At 43.5% G+C, this 21,873-nt stretch overlaps 1 protein-coding gene across 6 annotated transcripts in view; it reads left to right on the top strand.

The window, feature by feature from the left end:
- PARP11 (poly(ADP-ribose) polymerase family member 11) overlaps positions 1-20,782 on the top strand; it is a 37,114-nt gene extending 16,332 nt beyond the window's left edge. For 5 of the 6 annotated variants that reach the window (XM_067695442.1, XM_067695443.1, XM_067695445.1 and 2 more), the window contains 7 exons: positions 1,557-1,685; positions 2,557-2,677; positions 4,980-5,055; positions 8,123-8,195; positions 8,275-8,405; positions 15,943-16,094; positions 17,836-20,782. In XM_067695442.1, coding sequence (XP_067551543.1) covers positions 1,557-1,685; positions 2,557-2,677; positions 4,980-5,055; positions 8,123-8,195; positions 8,275-8,405; positions 15,943-16,094; positions 17,836-18,152 — 999 coding nt within the window. In that variant the 3' untranslated portion in view covers positions 18,153-20,782. Of the gene's footprint in view, positions 1-1,556; positions 1,686-2,556; positions 2,678-4,979; positions 5,056-8,122; positions 8,196-8,274; positions 8,406-15,942; positions 16,095-17,835 lie in introns of those variants that run through there. The other variant, XM_067695447.1, reaches the window with a different exon arrangement.
- The last annotated feature ends 1,091 nt before the right edge of the window (positions 20,783-21,873 follow it).

Below are 21,873 nucleotides of genomic sequence, written 5' to 3'. Positions count from 1 at the left end.
AAGCAAACAGTACTGATTAACCCTGGCGAAGGAAGGTGAGAGGCGCCAGGAATGGAGGTGATAGTCAGAAAGAGTCTAGCTTTATCTTAAAGGTTCTGGTGTTTTGCAAGGAGAGATTTTCATGTATCAGCTGTGCAAATTTAAATTAATAATTTAAAAACCCTTAAAGAATGAGGACAGAAAGCCGCATTCCAGATAAAGTTGAATCTTTGACTAACTTCTTCGTCCCTTTTCTGATGGCCTTTTCTTCATCACAGTCTCCACCCAAGAATGTTTAAAACTTTTCAAAGATAATGTGTACATAATATAAGCAAGATTATAAAGTCACTGATAAGGAAGTATAAGGTAGTATTCTATGGTGCTTACGTGGACAGACCCTGGATCCAGACTGCCTGGCTTTGAATCCTGGCTTCCACGTTGTGTGACCTCCTCATTTATAAATTTGAGGTATTAATAGTACATATCTTAAAGGGTTGTTGTAAGGCCCAGATGACTTATTGTTTGTGCAGTACTGAGGACAGCACCTGGCACATAGTAAGAGCCCTATAAGGGTTACTATTATTATGATCCTAATATTCAGGAAAAACTATGATAAGTGTTGATGTATCCATCCAGACTTTTTCTGTGTGTATGTACATATGCGTATACCCACATCTGTATTTCATGTGGGTAAATATAGATGTATTTTTTATTAAAATCGGATCATACTATTTCTATTTATCGTAACATTCTTTGTACTCAGCACTATATGTTATAAACTCTTTCTGTGCCACTAAATGAAATTATGAATACTTTATTTATTTGGCCACGCTGAGCAGCTTGCAGGATCTTAGTTCCCCAACAAGGGATTGAACCCAGGCCCCGGCAGTGAAAGCGCTGAGTCCTAACCCCTGGGCCGCCTGGGAATTCCCGAAATATGAATATTTAAAACAAAAATCAGTTGTATTTGGTCTTAACTAGTTGTGATAGTGGATCCTTTTGACCAAATACGTGAACATTTGATAAGACAGAAATTTCTTGGCATTAAACTGAGAATCTGGAGTGCTTATAGGTGTTGATACCGCTTACTTAAGTGTTGCGTGGACATTGATATATCCACCTAAGTGTCTGATTGATTGTCTTATTTGTTAAGTGTGAGGATATTCAACATTTTTTAAAATAAAGACCAGATTTTTTAATCGGATCATGGACAGTTTAAACAAAAAATTAAATTTGTGGTTTATTTCATAATCCCAAACTGAATCTTTCCTTTTTCTTTCTAAACAGTCCACTATGGAATTTTTCCTATAAGCAATTAACCCAAAAGACCCAAATCATTTCTGTAGCAGTTGCTGCTAAAAAACTGGAATGTTAAGGCCCATGTCCAAGAAAGATGTGCAGGTGTGATAAGTTAACATTTTAAAATGTTTATCTTCAGAGCCAGTATGAGAGATAGAATGCTATTTGTCAACATCACTGTTGGAATACAGCTCTTTGTGAGAAGAAAAATGATATGTGAAAAGCACACTGGTTATTAAAAGAACGATTTCTTCCTCTCCCTCTTCCCGGCACTTCAGGAGATGTTTCACAGAACAGAAGAATTCTTATCCAAGACTGCAAACAGCGAGACAGATGAGATGGACACGTCGGACACGCAGTGGGGCTGGTTTTACCTGGCAGAGTGCGGGAAGTGGCACATGTTTCAGGTAGCGCCCCTCGGGCGGAGCAGGCGGGGTTTAGACTCACCGAGCACCGTTGTGCTGGTGTGAAAAGGGAGTCCGGGCGGCACCCGAAAGAAATCAAACCTCAGGGAAGTCAGAGGGTGGAACGAAAAGAAAAATCAGAAATTCTTCTGGTCCTTTTCCTTTCCCCAGGTTTTCACAGTGTTTACTTAGAAGAAACGGTGTGTGTTTTCTGTGTGTCCAGAGTGCAAGCGTGACTGAGGGGTACGTGGTCTCGGCACATGGGAGCAAGGCCAGGCCTGCTTTGGTGGACAAAGGGAAGGGGAAGCGACCAAGCCGGTCTTAAACGCCTCTGTGCTCCTGATGTTAGGTTAGAGGGTGTAGAGATGTCTTCTCCTCCAGCCTCACAGCAACCCGAAAGCAGATGCTAGCACTCTGTCTTACAGCCAAAGACAGTGCAACTCAGAAAAGTTACTGTAATTGGTCTTGAGTCACACAGCTCGTTAACGGTTAAGCTGAGACCTGAACCCATATTCAAGAGCTTGTGGATTTTTTTTTTTTTTTTTTTTTTTTTTTTTTTTTTGCTTACAAGGCTACTTAAGGAAGATTTGATTTGAGCCACTTAAGATGTGTAATTTTGGCAATAATTTGGAAACACTGTAATACTTTGGAAAAAGTCCTTATAACCAGTTACCGAAGTTTCTTTGCTGGAAATCCTTAAGCTATTTTCCATATGCTGTCTTAGCTGTGATTCTCCCCGTGTGTTGGGAACTAGAACAGGTGATTAGTAAGTTTCCTCTGTCCCTCCACTCTGTTTCCGTCCCCCATTACTGCCTTTGTGGCCAAGCCATTCCTGTGAACAGCTGGTAAATGAACTTTCTGGTTTGTCTTAAAGCCGGATACCAACATTCAGTGTTCAGTTAGCAGTGAAGATATCGAAAAAAGCTTCAAAACAAACCCTTGTGGCTCCATTTCTTTTACTACTTCCAAATTCAGCTACAAGATAGACTTTGCAGGTATGTCTTTTTCCCTAATAGTTGTGTGTTCTTAGTATGTTGGTATGGTGAAATCTGCAGTTCTGAAAATCAGGATTAGTTGACATACTTGCAAACAACAGAGTAAATCCTTTTTGTAAAAAATTCAACATTTAAAATCTTTTTGAGCGACACTGCCTTTTATAAAGGTTATTTATATGCTTATAGATACTAACATATATGGAGACTGTCATGTATTTTCCTGTAATGCTTCTCTTCTAAGGAACACAAAACACCTCTAAGCCATTGTTTTATTCATCATCCTCTCAGCTTTTCGAAATAGGTAGGATCAGTCAGATTTTAAGGATCAATCAGAGAGGTTACACGCAGAGTCACAGGTAGCTGGATTGAGTTTTAAGACCACAGTTCAGCTGAATGACCCATCTCTTGGTGTCTTTCCTAGAAAACTACTCTTCAATGGACATTGCCTCCTGCCACTTTCTGATTTTGTTGGCTCTTTCACAGATTAACCAGCTAATCTGGAAATCAGCCCCGCTTTATATTTCATCCATGATACATGGGCATGTTTTTAGGGACCCCATGAGAAACCTGTTGGACTCACCCTGCAGTTTCAAGCTGCCAGCCTCAGCTGTTTACTGCTTAGAGGCAAACAGAACCTGGAGGGGGAGACTTTCTTAACAAAAGCGCCTTTGGGCTGCCGCACAGCTCAGGCCTCTAGGTGTTCTTCCCTATTTTCTGTGAGTAGAGTCCTTATGACAGAGTCAGTGCTGTACTGTGGTGAGGGGGGTGTTGAAACCCTAGGAGATTCCTTTGGAGGGTCCAAGGCCCAGTCATTCTGCAGGAGATTTGTCCACTAAGACACTGATGGAATCAGGTCTCTAATGACTGTTGTGCCCCCAGAGTGAGTTTTTTTTTTAAATCAAGAGTTAAAGCCATTAGATTCTTACTCCTGACTAAGCATAACATATTTTACGACGTTAGGCAAATAGGCTGCCTTTAAGGGGGCCCGACATTTGTCTTAGACGGAAGGTGTCAGCAGACACTTCAGTCTTGAGTACACCTGTCAGTGTTGAAGCCATACTGAGCCATCGCGATGTGCAGACATCAAGCTTCACGTAGAGCACGGAGTTCAGAGCTTTTGGTAGGTAGCCCAGCAAGCTGCATTTTCTGAAAGAATATTTTCTAGTAAGCTGTATTTTTTGGAAGTTTTCTCTCAGACGGTGCAGTTTATTTAAGTCTTTATCAACGAATTGGAGTCACATATGATAGCGCCAGCTCCCGCGCCTCTGTGTGATGACACAGTTTCAGAGGCACATGTATTAGCATTCCCCGTGTACCACTTGTGAAGTTAGCCCCCATGGTTCTGCCACAAGCCAGCTCGGCTTCTCTATAAAAATGGTGAAAAGCAAACTCAAAACGAGGTAGTATGAGAAGAATGCAGCACAGGCTTCACCGCATGTGTTGGGATGACCTTTCTTTTTCCCTGCGCGGTGGTCAGACGCCAGTGTGTGCAGAGCCTAGGAGAATACGGAAAGGACAAACGCACTTCACACAGCATTGGCCTGGATGGGTGAACCCCTTTATCTTGGAGTGGAATGATGCCAGTTAGACAAGGTAGACTGACGAGAATCTCACATTAAGACTTAGCACCTAACTTTGTGGGAATGAAGAGGGGGACCTAGTAAATATTGCCACAGCTGAGGAACAGAGGTAAGAAGAAAATGATACTTTAGTTAGTTCATTAGTCTTTCATCACTAGAATCTTTCATATAAGTCTGTGTTGAGTCTAGCTAGGTTTTCTGTTTTTTTGGTTTAGGTGTACAATTTAAAGAGAAGGCAAGAAATGTACAAATTTTTGAAACTCTGTGAATTGTACATGTTTTATCATGGTAATGTATCTTTTTTATCATTTCCAAAATTTTTGGAGAAATCAAAGTAACACTTTTCACTTAAGAAGCCAACCAGAAGATTCAGTACTGTAATTTCTTTCTCTTTCTAGTACTCTTAATTTTCCTAAGTTGAGAACTCTCCTATTTTCAAGTCAGTTTAACCCAAGTATGGTACAGAAAGGGATAGACCTTACATACTGAGCCATGTATGAGGTTAGCTTCCTCCTGTGTGAGCTTAGGTCAAGCAATGAAGCTGCTTTTTATGCCATGATAAACAGATGTTGGTCAAGTATCCCTCATCTACTGTGCTTAGTAGCTACTCCCAAAGCTCCCTGATTCCCTGACCGTCATGTAGTGTGGCTAGAAATTTTCATGACAATTTATAGCACAGTGTGTTTCTGTGACTTATCTAACATCTTTGTCTTTTTGCACAGAAATGAAGCAGATGAATCTCACCACTGGAAAACAGCGCTTAATAAAAAGAGCCCCTTTTTCTATCAGTGCTTTCAGGTATTGTGGAGAGAACGGGGTGGAAAGCAAGAGTGGGCTTTTTCTCTCTCTTGTCTTCCTTAACATTTAACAGAGGAACAAATAAACTGAAAATGTTTCGGTAGGTTATTTTTAATAATCTTGACGTCGATCTTTTCTCTGCGGAATCTCACATTCATTGATGCGCGAGCAGTGCCGTTACTTTCTGCTGGCATTTCCTTTCCTGTTGCCCTTCTCATTCCCTTATATATTTGTGTTTTTCAATCCTTTAGGGCGCTTTGCATGGTAGTTACAAAATGCTTTGCGCTCTCTGCTATAAACCCTGAGCGTAGCCTACTGAGGTAAGTTTTAATTAGCTTGGAAAGACCCTCACAGGACCGTCCAGTTATCTGGGCCATAGATCCTAGGCAGTTACCCACTGTGTCTTCGCCTGCACTGAGCCCCATTGGGCAACTCCTAGAAGTAATTTCAAATCTGTAGTGATTAAAGGGGACCTGGGAAGATGGGGTGCATGGGACAAGGGCACAGCCTCCTGCCCCCTGGATCTGGGTGGCGAGTTTTCCTTTTTCTGTCTCCTGCCGTCTGTAGCCTGAAGAGAGAGTATAAATGCCAGAAGAGAATAAATATTTGTTACTCATATGAATGGAGTTGAAGGGCATGTCTCCTGTTTTCTGGAACGATTCCTCAATCAAGTATTGAAATTCCCGTTGTTCAAAGAGTTTAAAATGAAACAGAAACAATGCTAGCATGTGAATTGTAGGAGACGCCCATTTGTTCCTTTCAAGGAGATATTTTGAAAGGATTAAAGATAGAAATTTTTAAAGTTTCTGTCAGTTAGCTTCTTGAGACCTTTGGCGTACATTTTAGGGTCATGATTTAAAAGTTACTCAAGTACTTATATAATGAATGCTCTAGTACTTCTGGGGAAGGGAGAGAATCTTACTTCCTTACCAGCTACATCACATCCTCATTCTTAAGTGTAAGGGTTTTAATAAAGGAATTACTTATCTTCAAAGGGTATGGAATCTGGGAGAAAAATGAGACACAATAATGGAAAATTGTTACTGTAACTGTGTGTTATTATATCTGGTACCCTTTGGTGGGGAGAAGCACTTAATGGGGTCAAGCACTTTGTTCTCTCACAGACTATACAAGCCATAGAACAAAGATAGGAGAGGGAGAGAATTAGCGACAACAGAGGACAAAAAGCAAGATAATAAAAGTGAAGAACAGTTAGGTAGGATACAGCAGAGTGATGAAGATGAGGAGGTATTGATATACAAATGTTTATTTATTACAGGAATACACTGGGCATTTTTTGACATGCAAGGTGAATAGTACATTTCCTATTGACAAGGAATTTATAATTAACTAAGGCTACAAACATTAAACAAACAAACAAAAATATTTTCCATGGCTAAAAGATACATCAGGCAAAGTAAAAATACAAAGAAAACAAAGAAGACCTGGGAAACGTATTGTTACTCGGTATCCCAGTCAAAGGGTTCACCTGTATAGTATTTGAAGTACTTTTTGGAATCTCTAAGTAGAAGACCAGCAACCCCTTAGAAGGATGAGAACAGAAGAATTCTTTGAAGAATTTGAACGGTTCAGGCAACCTCACTCGTACTAAGAGAAATACAAATTATACCAGATTATTTCTTACCATCAGATTGATAAAAATTCTCATGTTTGACAGCACACTCCTTTGGAGAGGTTGTTGGCAAATAGGTGTTCTCTCCATTTCTGGGGGAAATGCCAATGAGTATAGCCTTCGAGGAGGGCACCTTGACAGCTTCTGTCAAAATCAGGAATAAATATATGCTTTGACTCAGAAATGCCATTTCAAAGATGTTATCCTGAAAATTGACTCGTGGCCATGTACAGTGACAAAGGGACAGACTTGTTCTTTGCAGCATCCTTAACAGTAGCAAAGAGTTGAAAAAGGCTAAATGTCATCAGTAGGGGACTTGTAATCAGTAGGGGTGGTATCCTTGCATATCAGTGGGTAAGAGAGCATCCACGCAACAGTGTCTGCCGTGTGCCAGGCTCTGTGCTAGGCTGCTCTCTCACCTACTGATACGCAAGGATCTCTAAGAACATAGTCAGTGGGAAAAAAAAGCAGCTGCAAAAGACACATGATTATGCTACCATTCGTGTGTGCCAAAAAAAAGGCTTGTGTTAACCTAGAGAAGTTCTGGAAGAATACCCAAGAGACTAAAAGCAGTGATTACTTGGAATGGAGGCGAGAGGTGAGAAGTGAGAAGAGCAAGAGGTGAGGAGACCAAGGACTGGAGTGGGAGGGAAACCATCCACCGTTCACTTTTTTATACCTATTCATCTTTAAATCATACGATTGTGTGATCTTCCCAAAGTTAAAATGAGTTAAAACATACGCTAAAGATAGACTTGAAATTTATGAATGTCTTCCATAGCCTGCAGTCACCAGAAAGGATTCCTATCAATATTATCAGTCACAGCCTTTTGCCATCCAGCTCGCCAAGATCATTGTCTTTTTCTGTGTTCACGTCCAGTGGCTTACACATGGTGGATTACTTTACTGGCTTCTGCGCCGAGTGAGTTCATGCGGACCGTGCCGGGGGATAGTGGACAATAAAGAGAGAAAGGTTTAGGTTTGCGTTAGATCTTGAAGGATGTTGAGCGCGCGGCCGAGGGTTTTGGATGGTATTTAATAGGCAGTATACATCTGTTAAAGAGGTTTGTTTTTTTAATCAAGAATTTTTGATTTCCTTCTTGGAAATTCCTTTTCTTCACCTAAAATCTTCCTCCATTTAAAAGAAATTCTGAAAAAATAAGAAAAACAAGACCGAATTAAACGACTGTTTTTGAAATTTTAATGTTAAGTAGGATTAGACGTTTCCCATCAGATTTCTTAATTCAGCCCCTAAAAAGCTGCACACAAGCGGATATTCAATAAATATTTTAAAATAAAGAAACCAAGGACTACACTTAATTGCATTTGTCACAATAGCGCAGCGTGGCAGTTCAGCTCGGGAGAAAACGTCTAAGTCATTGACAGTGATTCTAATCAGCTTCTAATATTTTGTTTTGTCTTTTCTGTTTAAAGTTATATCTGTGAAAATGAGGCCATCCCCATGCCACTCCACTGGGAGAATGTGAATACCGACCTGCCCTACCAGGTGAGAGCAGCGCTGACCAGCTGCAGGTGGGAGAGATTGGAAAGGACCCCAGTAAAACTGTGCAAACTTCTCTTTCCAGCTCATTCCTTTGCACAATCAAACACATGAATACAATGAAGTTGCTAGTCTCTTTGGGAAAACAGTGGATCGCAACAGAATTAAAAGAATTCAGAGAATTCAAAACCTAGACTTGTGGGAGTTCTTTTGCAGGTGAGACAGTTTCTACTCTGAACCCCCTCCTTGGCCTCTAGACTTTTACAGTCTCAGGGACAGTGAAGCACAAATGTTTAATCATATTCATTGGCAGTGGCACCACCACGTGAGCTGTGTAGACGCACTGTGCGTGTTCTGACCTGGTTTTTCAGCTCTCTTCCTCATCCTCAGGGAGAGCTGCTCTGTAAGCCAGCACCAGCATCCCGTGCAACACTGTCCGACAGCCTCTTCTGCACTGCTTTCAGAGTTTCGAACTGGGCATCGTGGCTGAATCAGCATTACCAGGGGGTCTGGGGAGCTGTTTAGTTCTGTTACTATGACTTTGTTGGCTCAGACTTCCCAGCCTGTAAGTCATTTGCTTGTTTTTAGTTTTGAAGGACATTGTAAAACGTACCTTCAAATTCCCTGCTTAGCCCAGAGTTTATGTTCTAGATTTGAAATCTCCATTCATTACTCAATTTAGGTTGGAAATGACCCATTGGATTGCTTGGTGTGCACTTAACCTAAAAATAAAGCCCATTACAAGAAACTTAACAGGTATTGTCCACATGAACACATCGTGCTGTAGTTTTTTGAATAACATTATAATATAATGTAATAGCAGTAATAAGCATTACTTAAAATAAGTGATTTTCTGAAATACTTTTATTAAATCTGTGTTCAAGGTTTGATTTCTAATATTTTTTAATACAAGCATTTAACCTTTAGTCAGGGAAATTTCAAATAATAGAGTCTAATGTCATGAACCCTGTGTATCCATCATCCTGATTTAACATTTATCTCGATTTACCATCATAATCTATCTCCTCTTTTGCTATGTTATTGTTGTTGCTGAAGTATTTTAAAGCAAATCCCAGGCCTTAACTCATTTCATTCTCATATACTTGAAAATCAGGCTGACTTTTGTTTGGTGATAATATGCGGAATTCTTTGATGCTTCTGGTAGGTCAGTTCCTACAGCCTGAGTAAACTCCAGGTTTTATTCTCATAATAGTTTATATTATAAAATAAGGGTTTTCAGCTTGTATTCTTTGTAATTTTGAGTCTTTGGGCCCAGCCCACTTTTATTTCTGACAATACTGAGTTTAACTGAGTTTAGGTTTTTTTGTTTCTTGGTTTTTTTAAATTTATTTTGGGCTGTGTTGGGTCTTCGTTTCTGTGCGAGGGCTTTCTCTAGTTATGGCGAGCGGGGGCCACTCTTCATCGCGGTGCACGGGCCTCTCTCACTGTCGCGGCCTTCTCTTGTTGCAGAGCACAGGCTCCAGACGCGCAGGCTCAGTAGCTGTGGTGCACGGGCTTAGTTGCTCCGTGGCATGTGGGATCTTCCCAGACCAGGGCTCGAACCCATGTCCCCTGCATTGGCAGGCAGATTCTCAACCACTGTGCCACCAGGGAAGCCCTGAGTTTAGGTTTTATTCAGGGGATAATGGAGGATGGAAGCCTCCGTCTTCTTTGATCTTATTCTCTCAGTGAGTAAAGTAAGTTTTCCTAAAATGTTCTGATGAAGACTTAATTCCTTCTTCTTAATCGGGCCTCTGAGGTGGAATTCCTGTCAGTCTTCCTCGTAATTTGAGACCTCAATTAATTCCTAGTGGTAGAAATTTCCAGCGAATCGCCAACACATCATATACTAAGAATCTCAGTGGAGATGTTTTTACTCTGTAGATGCCATTCATGATGTTATGTGAGGTCGGCCTATAGAAATCTGTGATGGGAAATGAGCCTGCCACCTGCCATGACAGCAGAAAATACTGAGTCGCATTTTAAGGACAGCCTGTCATTCTGATCTGTGCCTGAAGGACGAAAATAAACTCATCCACCCCATTGTCATGTAACCTGTGACTCACTGTACAGGTGGGAAGCCCACATGAGTCCAGCAGATAGATGTCAGTTTGCATGTTGTCCAGGCCTTCCTTCCTTCCTCCCTTCTTCCAGAAACATGTTCCAGAACCAGTTTTGTGCCAGGCACCGTTCTAGGCACTCGGGATGTAAGAGTGCACAGGACCAGAGCTTGGACAGAAGTAGGTTGTGTGTGGGGTGTCACGGAGCACTTCCTAAGCCAGTGTCATCTAGGCTGGATGCGGGAGGAGAGGGGAGGGCACCCCAGGCATCGGGAGCAGCACGGGCCAGAGATCGATGACAAGGGGGAATGTAGAACATTGAGAGGATTTCAAATAGGACAGAAGATAGGATGGGTGGCGAGAGAAGATGCTAGAAAAGGACTCAGGAGGTAGAGCATGCAGGGGTTTGTGGGAGACCCACTGGGTGGTCGTGTGATTTTCTCCATCAGCCTTATGAGTTGGACTGACCTGGCGTCTGGGTCAGAGGGTTGGCACAGGCCAGGCCACGCGGGGCCTTGTAAACAAACTAAGGGGTTTGGGTTTTTCCCCTGGGGTAGTGGAAAGCCATTGCAGGACTTTAAGCACGAGAGTGATGGAGCTGATGTGCATTTTAGAGAAATGATTTATCAGGCTGCGCTGTGGGGAAGGCGTTTGAAGCAGTGGCTCTCGGGTGATTTTGCCCAGCAGGGGCGTTTGGCAATGCCTGGAGCTGTTTTTGACTGTCGTGGGGTAGGAGGCGGGGCCACCGCTGCATCTGCGGGGTGGGGGCAGGGATGCCACGCATCCTGCGAGGCACAAGCCAGGCCACACAACCAAGAGCTCCGCAGCCCAAAACAGTCAGCGGCGCTGAGGCTGAGAGACTGGTTTAAAAGGATCACAGAAGGGTGACCAACCAACTTAGGAAATTGTCTCAGTCGTTATAAACGTGACCCACTGGATGGCCTGAGGCAAGGTGCTCTCGGCACCACTGCAGTGAAGACTGTTCTGAGATATTAAAGATGTAGATGATATTGCCTGGTACTCGATTTAATGTGCGTGATGGGGACACGCACATTAGGGGAGGTGGGGGAGATGGGAAAGATAGCTCCAGGGATTCAGACTTATTTGTTCTCATTGACTGAGGGAAATGGGTAGGAACGGGTTTTGGTCTGGGGAGGACGGGGCGGGGTTAGCAGTTGATACATGGGTTGGGAGCTCAAGAGAGCAGTGTAGGCAGAGATAAAGGTTTTGGAGTTACTGGAAAGTGTGGGGTCATAGAAGCCAAAGGAATTGATAAGATGACCAGGTATTTTATGTCGATTAGGAAAAGAAGGGGGTAAGGACCAAACTCTGAAAGGGATGAACAGAGGACGAGAAAGCTCAGGGAGGAGACTGAGAAGTAACCACATAAAGTGGAAGAAAACCCATAGAATGTGGAGTCACAGGAGCCAAAGGAAGAACGTGGGTGACACAAGTATGTGTCATCCTCAGGGTCACATACGGCAGAGATGCCAAGAAAGATGAATGTTGAAAATGTCCTTTGGATTTTGCAATAAAATGTCCTTGGTACCCTAGGCGAGAGCACCGTTGGTAGATGCTATACTGTGTGTACAGCAAACGTTGACAACTGTTTCAAGGCGCTCGGCAGTGAAGAGTGAGAGACGTGAGAAGATGGTGATGTGGGCGTGGGACGCGTGCTTGGTTTTGTTTTTCGAATTTAAAGATGGGAGAGACCTGAGGATATTTACATTATTATAGGAAAGGACCTATGCAGAGGGAGAGTTTAAAAGACAGCAGAGGGCTTCCCTGGTGGCGCAGTGGTTGGGAGTCCGCCTGCCGATGCAGGGGACGTGGGTTCGTGCCCCGGTCCGGGAAGATCCCGCATGCCGCGGAGCAGCTGGGCCCGTGAGCCACGGCCGCTGAGCCTGTGCATCCGGAGCCTGTGCTCCGCAATGGGAGAGGCCGCAGCAGTGAGAGGCCCAGACAGCAGAGAGAGGGAGGGGTAATGGGGTGGGATTCAGAGAACGCGGGTCAGAAGGAGAGAGACAGAGTGGTCCAGTTAGATATACAGATGAGGATAGGGAGGGGATCAGAGATGAGGTAGGTCAGGGAGTTCTCCCTGATACTTTGTTTCCTTGGAGAAGGAAGCAGTGAGGTCTCCTGCAGAGAATGAGGTGCTAGGGAGGGGGATGTGAGGGAGAGAGAGGAAAAGCAGAGAGAGGAAACAGCCACTGTGGAACACGGAGGGGAGAAAGAGCTAACCTGGGAACCATGGGGTCTCCATCAGTGTCGAGGGCTGAGCTGACGTGGGAACGTGCGGATATGGGGTGGGAACCATGGCGATGTTGTTTGATTGATTCCAGCCTCCCAATTCTAAAGCAGTGATGGGAGACGGTTGGATTGGTCCAGGGTTGGGAAGGATAAGGCAGCAGGAAATAAGAGCAGGGAAGGCTGCTGCTTTGTTAAGAATGCTGATTTAGGTGCGAGGTTCTCCATCCTGGCTGCCTGTCAAAATCACCTGGGGAAGCTCTTTAACCTGTATGGGCATCTGTCACCCATCCCAGAGCCACTGAATCAGAGCCTCTGCGTTCTGACAGTTTTATCTTTAAAAAGGTCTACAAGTGATTCTGGTGTTCAGCCAGGAGGGAGAACCGCTGGTCTAAACTGGACGAACCTATTTCAGTCCAGAGCGCGAAGCTCTTCCTGCTGCATTTGGAATGTGGGGCACACCCAGCCTGGCCCGGTTGGCACCCTAGTCCCTGGGGGGGGAGGGTACTTTTAAGACATCTTTGAGAAGTGGGTGCAACAGCATTTTCAGTAAGTTCAGAGATGAGTGTGGGGTTGGGCAAAGGTGGGCAGGGTGGTGGAGAACCTAGTTTGGTTTCAATCTGTGACTTTCCCTGAAGGTTTAACTGGAGCCCAAGAGGCCCTAGAACCCAATGTTAGCCTTTCTAGATCAAGGTCCTAGTGTGAGTCTCCGCATGTCCTGGGTGCCTTGGCGATGGGCACTAAAGTAAACCGTGTACACCATGGGGGGTGCAGAGCTGTGATCACCCCATCCCATAGACGCTGTACCTATCCAGTGACTGAGCAGAGTTTCAGTGCCCACACTTCCGGCTCTTTCACTAACCACCGCTTCATTTATCTTATCTAAGAGAGACTCGAGTGAATTTTCAAACCAAAGTTCATTCTAATCTGCACCTGAAAAGTAGTGCTGAGTGAATATCCTGATTATAGCATGGATTCTAGTCATTACAGACCGTGAAGCTTAATATTTGAAGGACGTATGTTAAAGACATGTTTACTTAGAAAAAACCCGAATGAATTCACTGATGCTCCACTAACCAAGAGGACTGCCATAGTGGTAGGTGGATAAGCCCCTTAGACAGTGTAACTTGATTTCTACGAGTGGTTGAGAAAGGTCCTTACGATGGAGGCGAGATGGAGAGCTGGGTGCCGGGTGACCATACAAAGGGAAAAAGTAACATCTGGTTAAAAGTCTTATCAAAGAGTAACTTGAATGGCATGCATGCTTTCCTCTTGAGCCCTTCCACATCTCTGTCAGGAATGTGGATGAAAATGTAGGAGACTTGCTTATCACGCTTGTGGAAGGTTCAAAACTAGAAGGGGAAGCTTACTTGTAGGGTGAATTAATCAGGAGTCAGAAAGACCTTGGAAGATTGAAACAGTGAGTCTAAACAAATGTGATTATCTTCTCTTAAAAAGATTTTTTTCTTAGTTAGAAAAGCAACAAATGTGCATTGTAAAAAAAACAAGGCAGACAGTACATAAAGGTCTAAAAAGAAAGTTGGCATAATTTGTTCTTTGTGAAAACATGCTGGCTTTTTCTGAAATAAATGTTGGTTTAATGCACATCCTCCTAACGTCATGCTTAATGGTCTGAGAAGACTGTCTCCAGTAGATGAAAGCGTATGCATTTGAATTTTGATACATGCTGCCAGAGGGCTCTGAGAAGGACATTTCCATTCTCTCATCATTTAAGGGCAAGCGTCCTTCCCCCAACCCCGAACAGTCCCTAAGCTGCCTGCTCTTTATAAATTCTGTACTTTTAAAATTACTATATCAAGATAAAGCTTAATTGAAATAAACCTATTGCGTGAGATTTAGAAATCAGTTGCACAAATCTGGCGAGCGGAGAGAAGCCTGCTTTGGGAAAGCGCCAGCAGTTTTAACTGACTGCAAGCTTCCATCGGTAGCATGATGCCTGGTGCAGAGCGAGCTCAGCTGGGCGCCGTCCCACGACATCTAGGCCCTGTTTCTGTTTCTTCCCAGCGTTTTCGGACTAGAAGGTGTCCAGCAGATTCCTGCCCACTAAAGGCTGTCCAGGGTGGAGAAAGGCCTAGAAGCTATGCCATGGGAGGAATAGTTGAGACAGTGGCGTCTGTTCGCCTGGGGAAGGAAACCTATCAATGTCCAGAGTTATTCCTGGATACTTGGAGTTGTTTTGTGTTAAGTGTTTGGTTGTTCTGTGTTCAGAAGGGAATAACTGAGACGACAGTAGAAGGACCAGGGAGGCAGGTTCTGGTTCACCGTCGGGGGGTGACTTTCTCACGATTACAGCTGATGGCCAGTAGATTGGCCGCTGTGCAGGGCGGGGAGCGCCGGGGGCGGGGCAGCTCTCATTGCAGAGCTAACGGGGGAGGGTTCTTTTTCATCTTTAAGACATCTTTTGAATGAAATATGTTTAAATGAAAATGCAGCCAACAGTTTACAGACACCCATGTACCTACCAATCAGATTTGACATTTTAATATTTGTGACATTTTCTTCATCTTTGTGTCTGGGTTTTTTTTTTTTTTTTAAGATACACAGCATTAGAGATCAAGGTGGAGTGTTTCCCCCATCCCCATCCTCTCCTCCTTCTTTCGCCCTCAAGTTGCTGTGATACCTTCTTATCCATGTTTTTATATTTGTTATACCTATGTTTGTATACCTCTACAATATGCATTATTATTTTGAGACAGAAGTCTCTTTTTGCATCATTCTTTTTACATTAAACATTATTTTTCAAGAGGTATCTATGTTAATACTTGTAGATCTAGTTCATTATTTTAACTTTCATGTATAAATATATAATTATTCATTTTGCTGTGAAAGAATTTTAGGCTGTTTTCAGTTTGTTTGTTTTTTTACTATTACAATAAGTCCTACATTGAATAGCATTTTATGTGTTGGAAGAGGATTGTCCATTGGCAAGAGGTTTGAACTGGATGGCTTCATGTCCCTTCCAGCCCTAAGATGCAAAGTTCCGTTCAGTTTAACCAACATGTCCTACTGTGGGGATAAAAAGATTAAGGCATGGTGCGTGCTCAAGGAATTCACTGTTTAAAGACTCTGTGAACTATGTATTATTTACTGTTTGTAGTGTCATTTTTAGGCATCTGTAAAGCTTGGCTGGTTTAGGCGATCAGTCACTTTACTATGATGGGGCATTGTCTGGGATATCTATAGTTTTTGGTATAATTTTCAACATTCAGTGTCAATATTAACTAATAATTTTTGATGAGATGATTTATGTGTCCAAGATCATTTGAGATGATTTTTTTTTTCCAGAGCTATTTGTCCACTTATGATGTATGTTAAAGAACTGTGTTCTGTTTTACCCTTTCTGTTGAGGTTTGCTCCTTGAAAAATTAATAATGCCACTTATGGTAGATATCTGTGTGTTTTGTGTCTGTGTATTGTGTTTTTAGGAAAAAGGCTCAGCTCAAGAAAAAAAGAGGCGTGCCCCAGATTAATGAACAGATGCTGTTTCATGGCACCAGCAGTGAATTTGTGGAAGCAATTTGCATTCATAACTTTGATTGGAGAATCAATGGTATACACGGTGCTCTCTTTGGAAAAGGTAACTATCAGAACCCAGTTGGAGCGCTAGAAGAGAATCTCCTCTCCTGAGAGAGGATTGACTGTTTGTATCTCAGGGGCTTGAGAGTCACTAAGTTAAAAGTTACTGTACTGGGTTCCTGGCACACCCTCAGAGTTTCTGAGACACCGAAAAGCCACTTCCTGCGTGTGCAAGATGGAAGGAAGACTTTTTACACCTCTACCAGATTAGATAACCCTCCAAGTCCCAGTCATTCAGATGGGGCATCATGTCCAGATTAGCTGCTTTTTGCATTATGACGTTTACTTTCCATGCATAAGTCCTTTCCATGGATAAACCCATACAGTGAACTGTTTTATGTCAAGTACACAGAGCACTATAAAATAAATCAATTAATGTGTACATTGTACGTAGGTCTATTTTTTTTGTTTTGTTTTTAAAAAAATGATAGGTAGGAATATTAATGAGCATGGGGGAAATCCTCGCCTTTTTTCTAATGTTGTGAAAGTCTAAGTTCTCCAGTTTGTGCTCACTACTCAAGCAAATTAAGGAGAGAGGGGAGGGGAAAAGGTAAGGGGTGGACATTTCTTTGCTTGGTCCTTATTTTGTACCTTTCCTCCAGCAAGAGAACTGGCTACCACTCAGGATCAGGAGGTGCTACATTTTTTTCTTTTTTTTTTTTTTTTGTGGTACGCGGGCCTCTCACTGCTGCGGCCTCTCCCATTGCGGAGCACAGGCTCCGGATGCGCAGGCTCAGCGGCCATGGCTCACGGGCCCAGCCACTCCGCGGCATGTGGGATCCTCCCAGACCGGGGCACGAACCCGTGTCCCCTGCATCGGCAGGCGGACTCTCAACCACTGCGCCACCAGGGAAGCCCATGAGGTGCTACATTTTTAAGAGTAAATTAATTTTTAAAATAACGACTTTAAAGGCCATCCCATTTATTTAACTGTAAGAGGATCAGAAAGGTGTTATATTAAGTCCCGTCGGATTTGGGTAATAGGAGACTTTGCAGTTCATTTCCGAAATGTTTTAGGGTAAGTATTCCCTTCATGACGTCAGCCTCCTAGGCCTACCACTTTGGAAGAGTCGGATTCTTCGTGGAGGTTTCCTCTTTAGGCAGCGGACAAGTGAGCTAGTCCTTTTGGAACGTTCAGGTGTGAATAGGATCACACTCTCCAGAAATCTTTTCCTGGATATGGGGTTCTCTCAGCTCCAGAAATATTATTGAGCAGTTACCCGGTAGCACAGAAATGTGGTGTCTTGGGGTTTGAAATCATCTCTGCAGACCCTTGGCTTCACTGTGCTCTCCAGTGGCTGCTTAGATGGGTGGGTGGTGGATGGGGAAAGGATGGAAGGAAACAGGAGTGGGAGGGAGGTCCGAGCAGTGACGAGGCAGGTCCTGTCACTTGTAATCACAGAAGCCATTTGTATCCATCTTACGTACTGGATTTCTTTATGAGGCTCTTTCTGAAAACACAAGTCTGGTTGCTACGTTTTGGTGGGGACGGGGATGGTGGTGGTGGTGGGGACTCTGGTCTGTACTAACAGATCTATCCCAGTGGCAGCCTGCATCACAGCTGTCCATAACAGACGGATTTCTGTTCTTTTCTTTAAAACCTACCGGCGGGGAAATTCCATGTCTATTCCTGTTACACAATTCTGTGTGTCTCTCCCCCTAACAATCACAGTGTTTTTTTTGCTTGTGTTTCATACACTCCTTGGAGTAATCTTGGCTCTTCGGGCTCCTTTTTGTTTAAGGAACCTATTTTGCTCGAGATGCTGCTTATGCCAGCCGCTTCTGCAAAGATGACGTAAAGCACGGAAACACATTCCAGATTCACGGCGTAACCCTGCAACAGCAACATCTGTTTAGAACGTACAAATCTATGTTTCTTGCCCGAGTGCTGATTGGAGATTACATAAACGGAGACTCCAAATACGTGCGCCCTCCTTCCAAAGACGGGAGCTACGTGAATTTGTATGACAGCTGTGTGGATGACACCTGGAATCCCAGGGTCTTCGTGGTGTTCGACGCCAACCAGATCTACCCCGAGTACTTGATAGACTTTCATTGATTTCATTTCCAAGCTTCCATGGTCGAAGAAGTTTTATTTTTCGCAGGGAGATCTGCTTGCCGGTCACCTAGCTGCTCAATGTTAATTATTTGATCGTTTTGAAACAGATATGAAAGAAAGGGGCCGCCCTATAAAAAGACATACTGACTTTAGGGTTGGTTTGTTGTTTGTTTTTGTCCATTACTCATCTTTGTTACAGATCGATACCATTGCTGTTTTAACACCTGGGGTGAAAGACAGCGCTCAGAACGCAATCAGCTGAGTCCCTCCATCTTTAACGTTTACATCCGTGTCTTCAGGGTAAATGTTTTCAGCTCAAATAGACTGATTCATATGTATGTTCAAAAAATAAAAATACAGGCATAAAGGTGTCCCTTCAGAGGAACTGAGCCTTTGTAAACGAATTCTGAGATGATGGTGCACCGATCTACGTGTTGCCTTGTTAGTCTTCCGAAGAGGGGTGGAATTCAAAACCTTGAAGCAGCCTGAGTACCTTGAGGGAAATAGAAACAAGAGAATCGTTGGCAGTGCTGCCAGACAAGCCAGAAGGGGAGGATCAGGACAGGGCGCCCTGCTCCCGGTGCCTTCGGGCGGCAGGCTGCACACTCGGCCTAGCCCTTCTCCTCCTCTTCTGCTGAACTGACTGTAATCAGCCCGCGCGTCATCCCCCAGCGCTCCTGAATTCTTGTACCAAGACTTACTGCACAAGGCTTTTATTGCGTCTTCAGAATGAAACTTTTATTTATTATTTAAAACACATACTTTCCCTTTGTTGTGGGGTCCCTACAATGATTACTTCTAAGAGATTTTTTTTATCTGCCGCCCCCCCCCCACAGCTATTCAGCAATGATTTATAAAATCCACACTTCTAAATCGTGTCTCCCCATTTTGAATCGTCTGCAGAAAGCCTGGGATGCTTGGAACAAAGCTGGGTTATTCTTGAGCAGCAGTTGACAATCTGTTAACTCTCTTGAAAAGTTAGGTGTAATGCATAATCGCGCCCAGTGGAAGTTTGCTTACCTGCTGCATCTGTTTGGCTCTTCTGTTTTAAGGAGGGCTGAGTGATGTTGGAACAACCCCTCAAGCTATTCTAGCAGAGGCTGGACAGCAACGAGGCAGAGATGTTACACAGGAGTTTGGGTGTCAGGTGGGGGAATTGGCCATACGACTGTTAAGTGTTTTTCCAACCTTGATTTTCTATGATTCTACCTGAAAAAAAAAAAACACTGGTATCTTTTCTGAGAAACCTTTTTCTAACTCAGTTTAATACGAAATTCCCTCTCCATCATCTTCACTCCGTTTGGGCTGAAAGGTAGTGAACGTAATTTAACTTCTCAAGAAAAATCCAGTAAATGTCTATGCCTGGGACGCTCGTTCCCTCACTTGAACTGGGAAGGCAGCTAGAAATAATACAAATAAGGAGTAGGGAGCATGATTAGGTGTGTAATTCTTCAGCTGCCACATACCCGCAGATCCTCATCGTAGCCCAGAGTACACGTGATCGTGCAGCCGAAAGTAAGTCGTGCACAGGGAGTACCTAGTGCTCAGGAAGTTGCATGTCCAATGCTTTGCAGTCAAGTGACAACCAACGCTTCCCAATTCTGATGTGCAGACCAACAGCCGGTTTCGATGAAGCGCTGTTAGTGTTTGGAAAGGACACATCTTAGAAACACGCCGAGGTCATCAGGGAAATAAAGGCGGGAAAGTCACCAGGCTGCCTTGTGGGAGGTGGCCCACCGCTGCTCCGGACTCGCTCCCAAAAGAGGACCTTAGAGACATCAGGGAGTCAGATTCTGAAAAGCTCTTTCTTCTGCTTGCTTGTTATTTGCATACAAAATGATGTCAAAATGGTCTGCACTTCAACACGGCTACCTTTTTTTTTTTTTTTTTCCAACTTAACATGATTGCCTCTTGTATCACTTGAATGGGATAACTGTTGTAGCTTTGGGGGTTGTTACTCCTTTGGACACGTGCCGATCTGATCTACAGGAGACTAAGAGCCCAAGGTTGAAACTTGCAAGGCAACCGGTGTGAACTCTGCACTTCGCTAGCTGGCTCATCTCTGGTAGGCAGAGTGCCCTGCGATAGACACTGTGAGTAACAACTGTGCTGTTATTCATGTCTGAGACCCTACTCCAACTCCCCTTTTATAAGAAAGGGCTGATCGTGATCTTTTTAAACGTGATAGTGTTGAGTTCATCAATGTTAGTGTTCTCTTTGTTTTCATCAGTAGATCGAGTTGAGAATCGTATCATCAGTGTAATCAGACCAGACACCGCCGTTTGCCATCTTTTCTCTTGTCCTCACATAGTGTTGGGGGTGGGAGTGGGGAGAGAAACATTCCAGAGTCATGAATAAATGATTTTTAAAATTCTGCATTAAATACACTCCAGCTGATCGTAACTCTTCTTTTCCACTTTGGTAATATCAGCCTCAGGGTGAAAAAAAACTGTGTTTATAAGAAACAGTCTCCTAAATCTTGGCGGTAACGAACAGGAAGGTTTTGTATTAATGCCAAATACAAAATACAACAGACTGTTCCAGTGAGGGTGGTCAAGACTTGGGAGCCATGTTGGATGTATGAATGTATTGTTTCTACGTGGAGTGATTAAAGCTTTCCGTAGCAGGTCCTGGAGGTCTGTGTGTGCCATGATTCCTGTGTCTCATCTCCACCTTGCGTTATTTAAGTTTTCAGCTCAAAGTTAATGGACTCCAGAGGTGGTGGTTTCCTGTAACTCTTATGTAACCAACTTGCAGGTGGGGGAAGACCCTTGCTCTCAATTTGAATCATCACGAGCACTAGCTAAGCATATAACCCGTGGGGAACAGCATTTACTCCGTGCAACTGAAAATTCTGAAATAGACCAAGGCCTGGCGCCTTTGCTCTCAGTGGCTTCTGGCACAGAGGAGCATTCTGGAGGGTGTCGGCCGTCACCCGAAGAGCAAGCTACCTGAGTCCACCAACCTCCAGCCACTCCCGGTATGTCCTTTTGAAGTACGTTAGACATTTCACTTAATCATTTAAGCTTCTGTTGGCCAAAAAGGAAGGTATCAAAGATACCTTAATTGTAGAGCTGCGAGAAATGGAAAGCAGAATGACTAAGGCTTATCTACCCATGGAAAGAGTCAAGATTTCCGTTCGCTAAAACCGTGTCCCAGTCTGTCTAAATGCCGGACTATTATTGAGATTCATTATGATGAAAATTCACCTGAGCTTTGATGATGTAGAAAAGTGACACCTTTACAGAATTGTGCCTAAGCCATCCAGGTATTTGAGGTCACCTCCCGGGTCACCAGGAGCAGTGCTAAAAACAGTCTTAATAGTGAGCAGTCCTGCTCGTGCTTCTGTCCCAGACTGCCCTCTGGCCCCAGGGAAGGAGGTTTTATTTATTGTTCAACAAACATTTTATTTTGCGTAAAACAGTCCACTTCTAGATGAAAGTATACATTCTGTACTTGTAAAGAGAAAAAGGAAAGGTAATGAAAAGATAGCAAGGAAAAGAAAAAGAAAAACCTTGTCAAACATAATTTTTGATCAGAAGCTTTAGCAAAGTGATTTTGCTTCATTTTACCCCTTTGCACTAAATGCAGGAAGAGGTTTGGTGAAACAAGCCGCCCTGCCTCACTCCCTGTGAATAATTGGATCATGATGCTTGGGCACCGCTGATGGAAGAAAGGAACGTTTTAAAGAAATATGAGGTACCTGGTTCTCGGGGGCTGC

The sequence above is a fragment of the Pseudorca crassidens genome, chromosome 11 (assembly GCF_039906515.1).
Source record: "Pseudorca crassidens isolate mPseCra1 chromosome 11, mPseCra1.hap1, whole genome shotgun sequence".
In the NCBI taxonomy this organism is placed as follows: Eukaryota; Metazoa; Chordata; class Mammalia; order Artiodactyla; family Delphinidae; genus Pseudorca; species Pseudorca crassidens.
The sequence above is the reverse complement of the archived record's forward strand: the minus strand, read 5'-3'. Positions and strand labels throughout refer to the sequence as shown.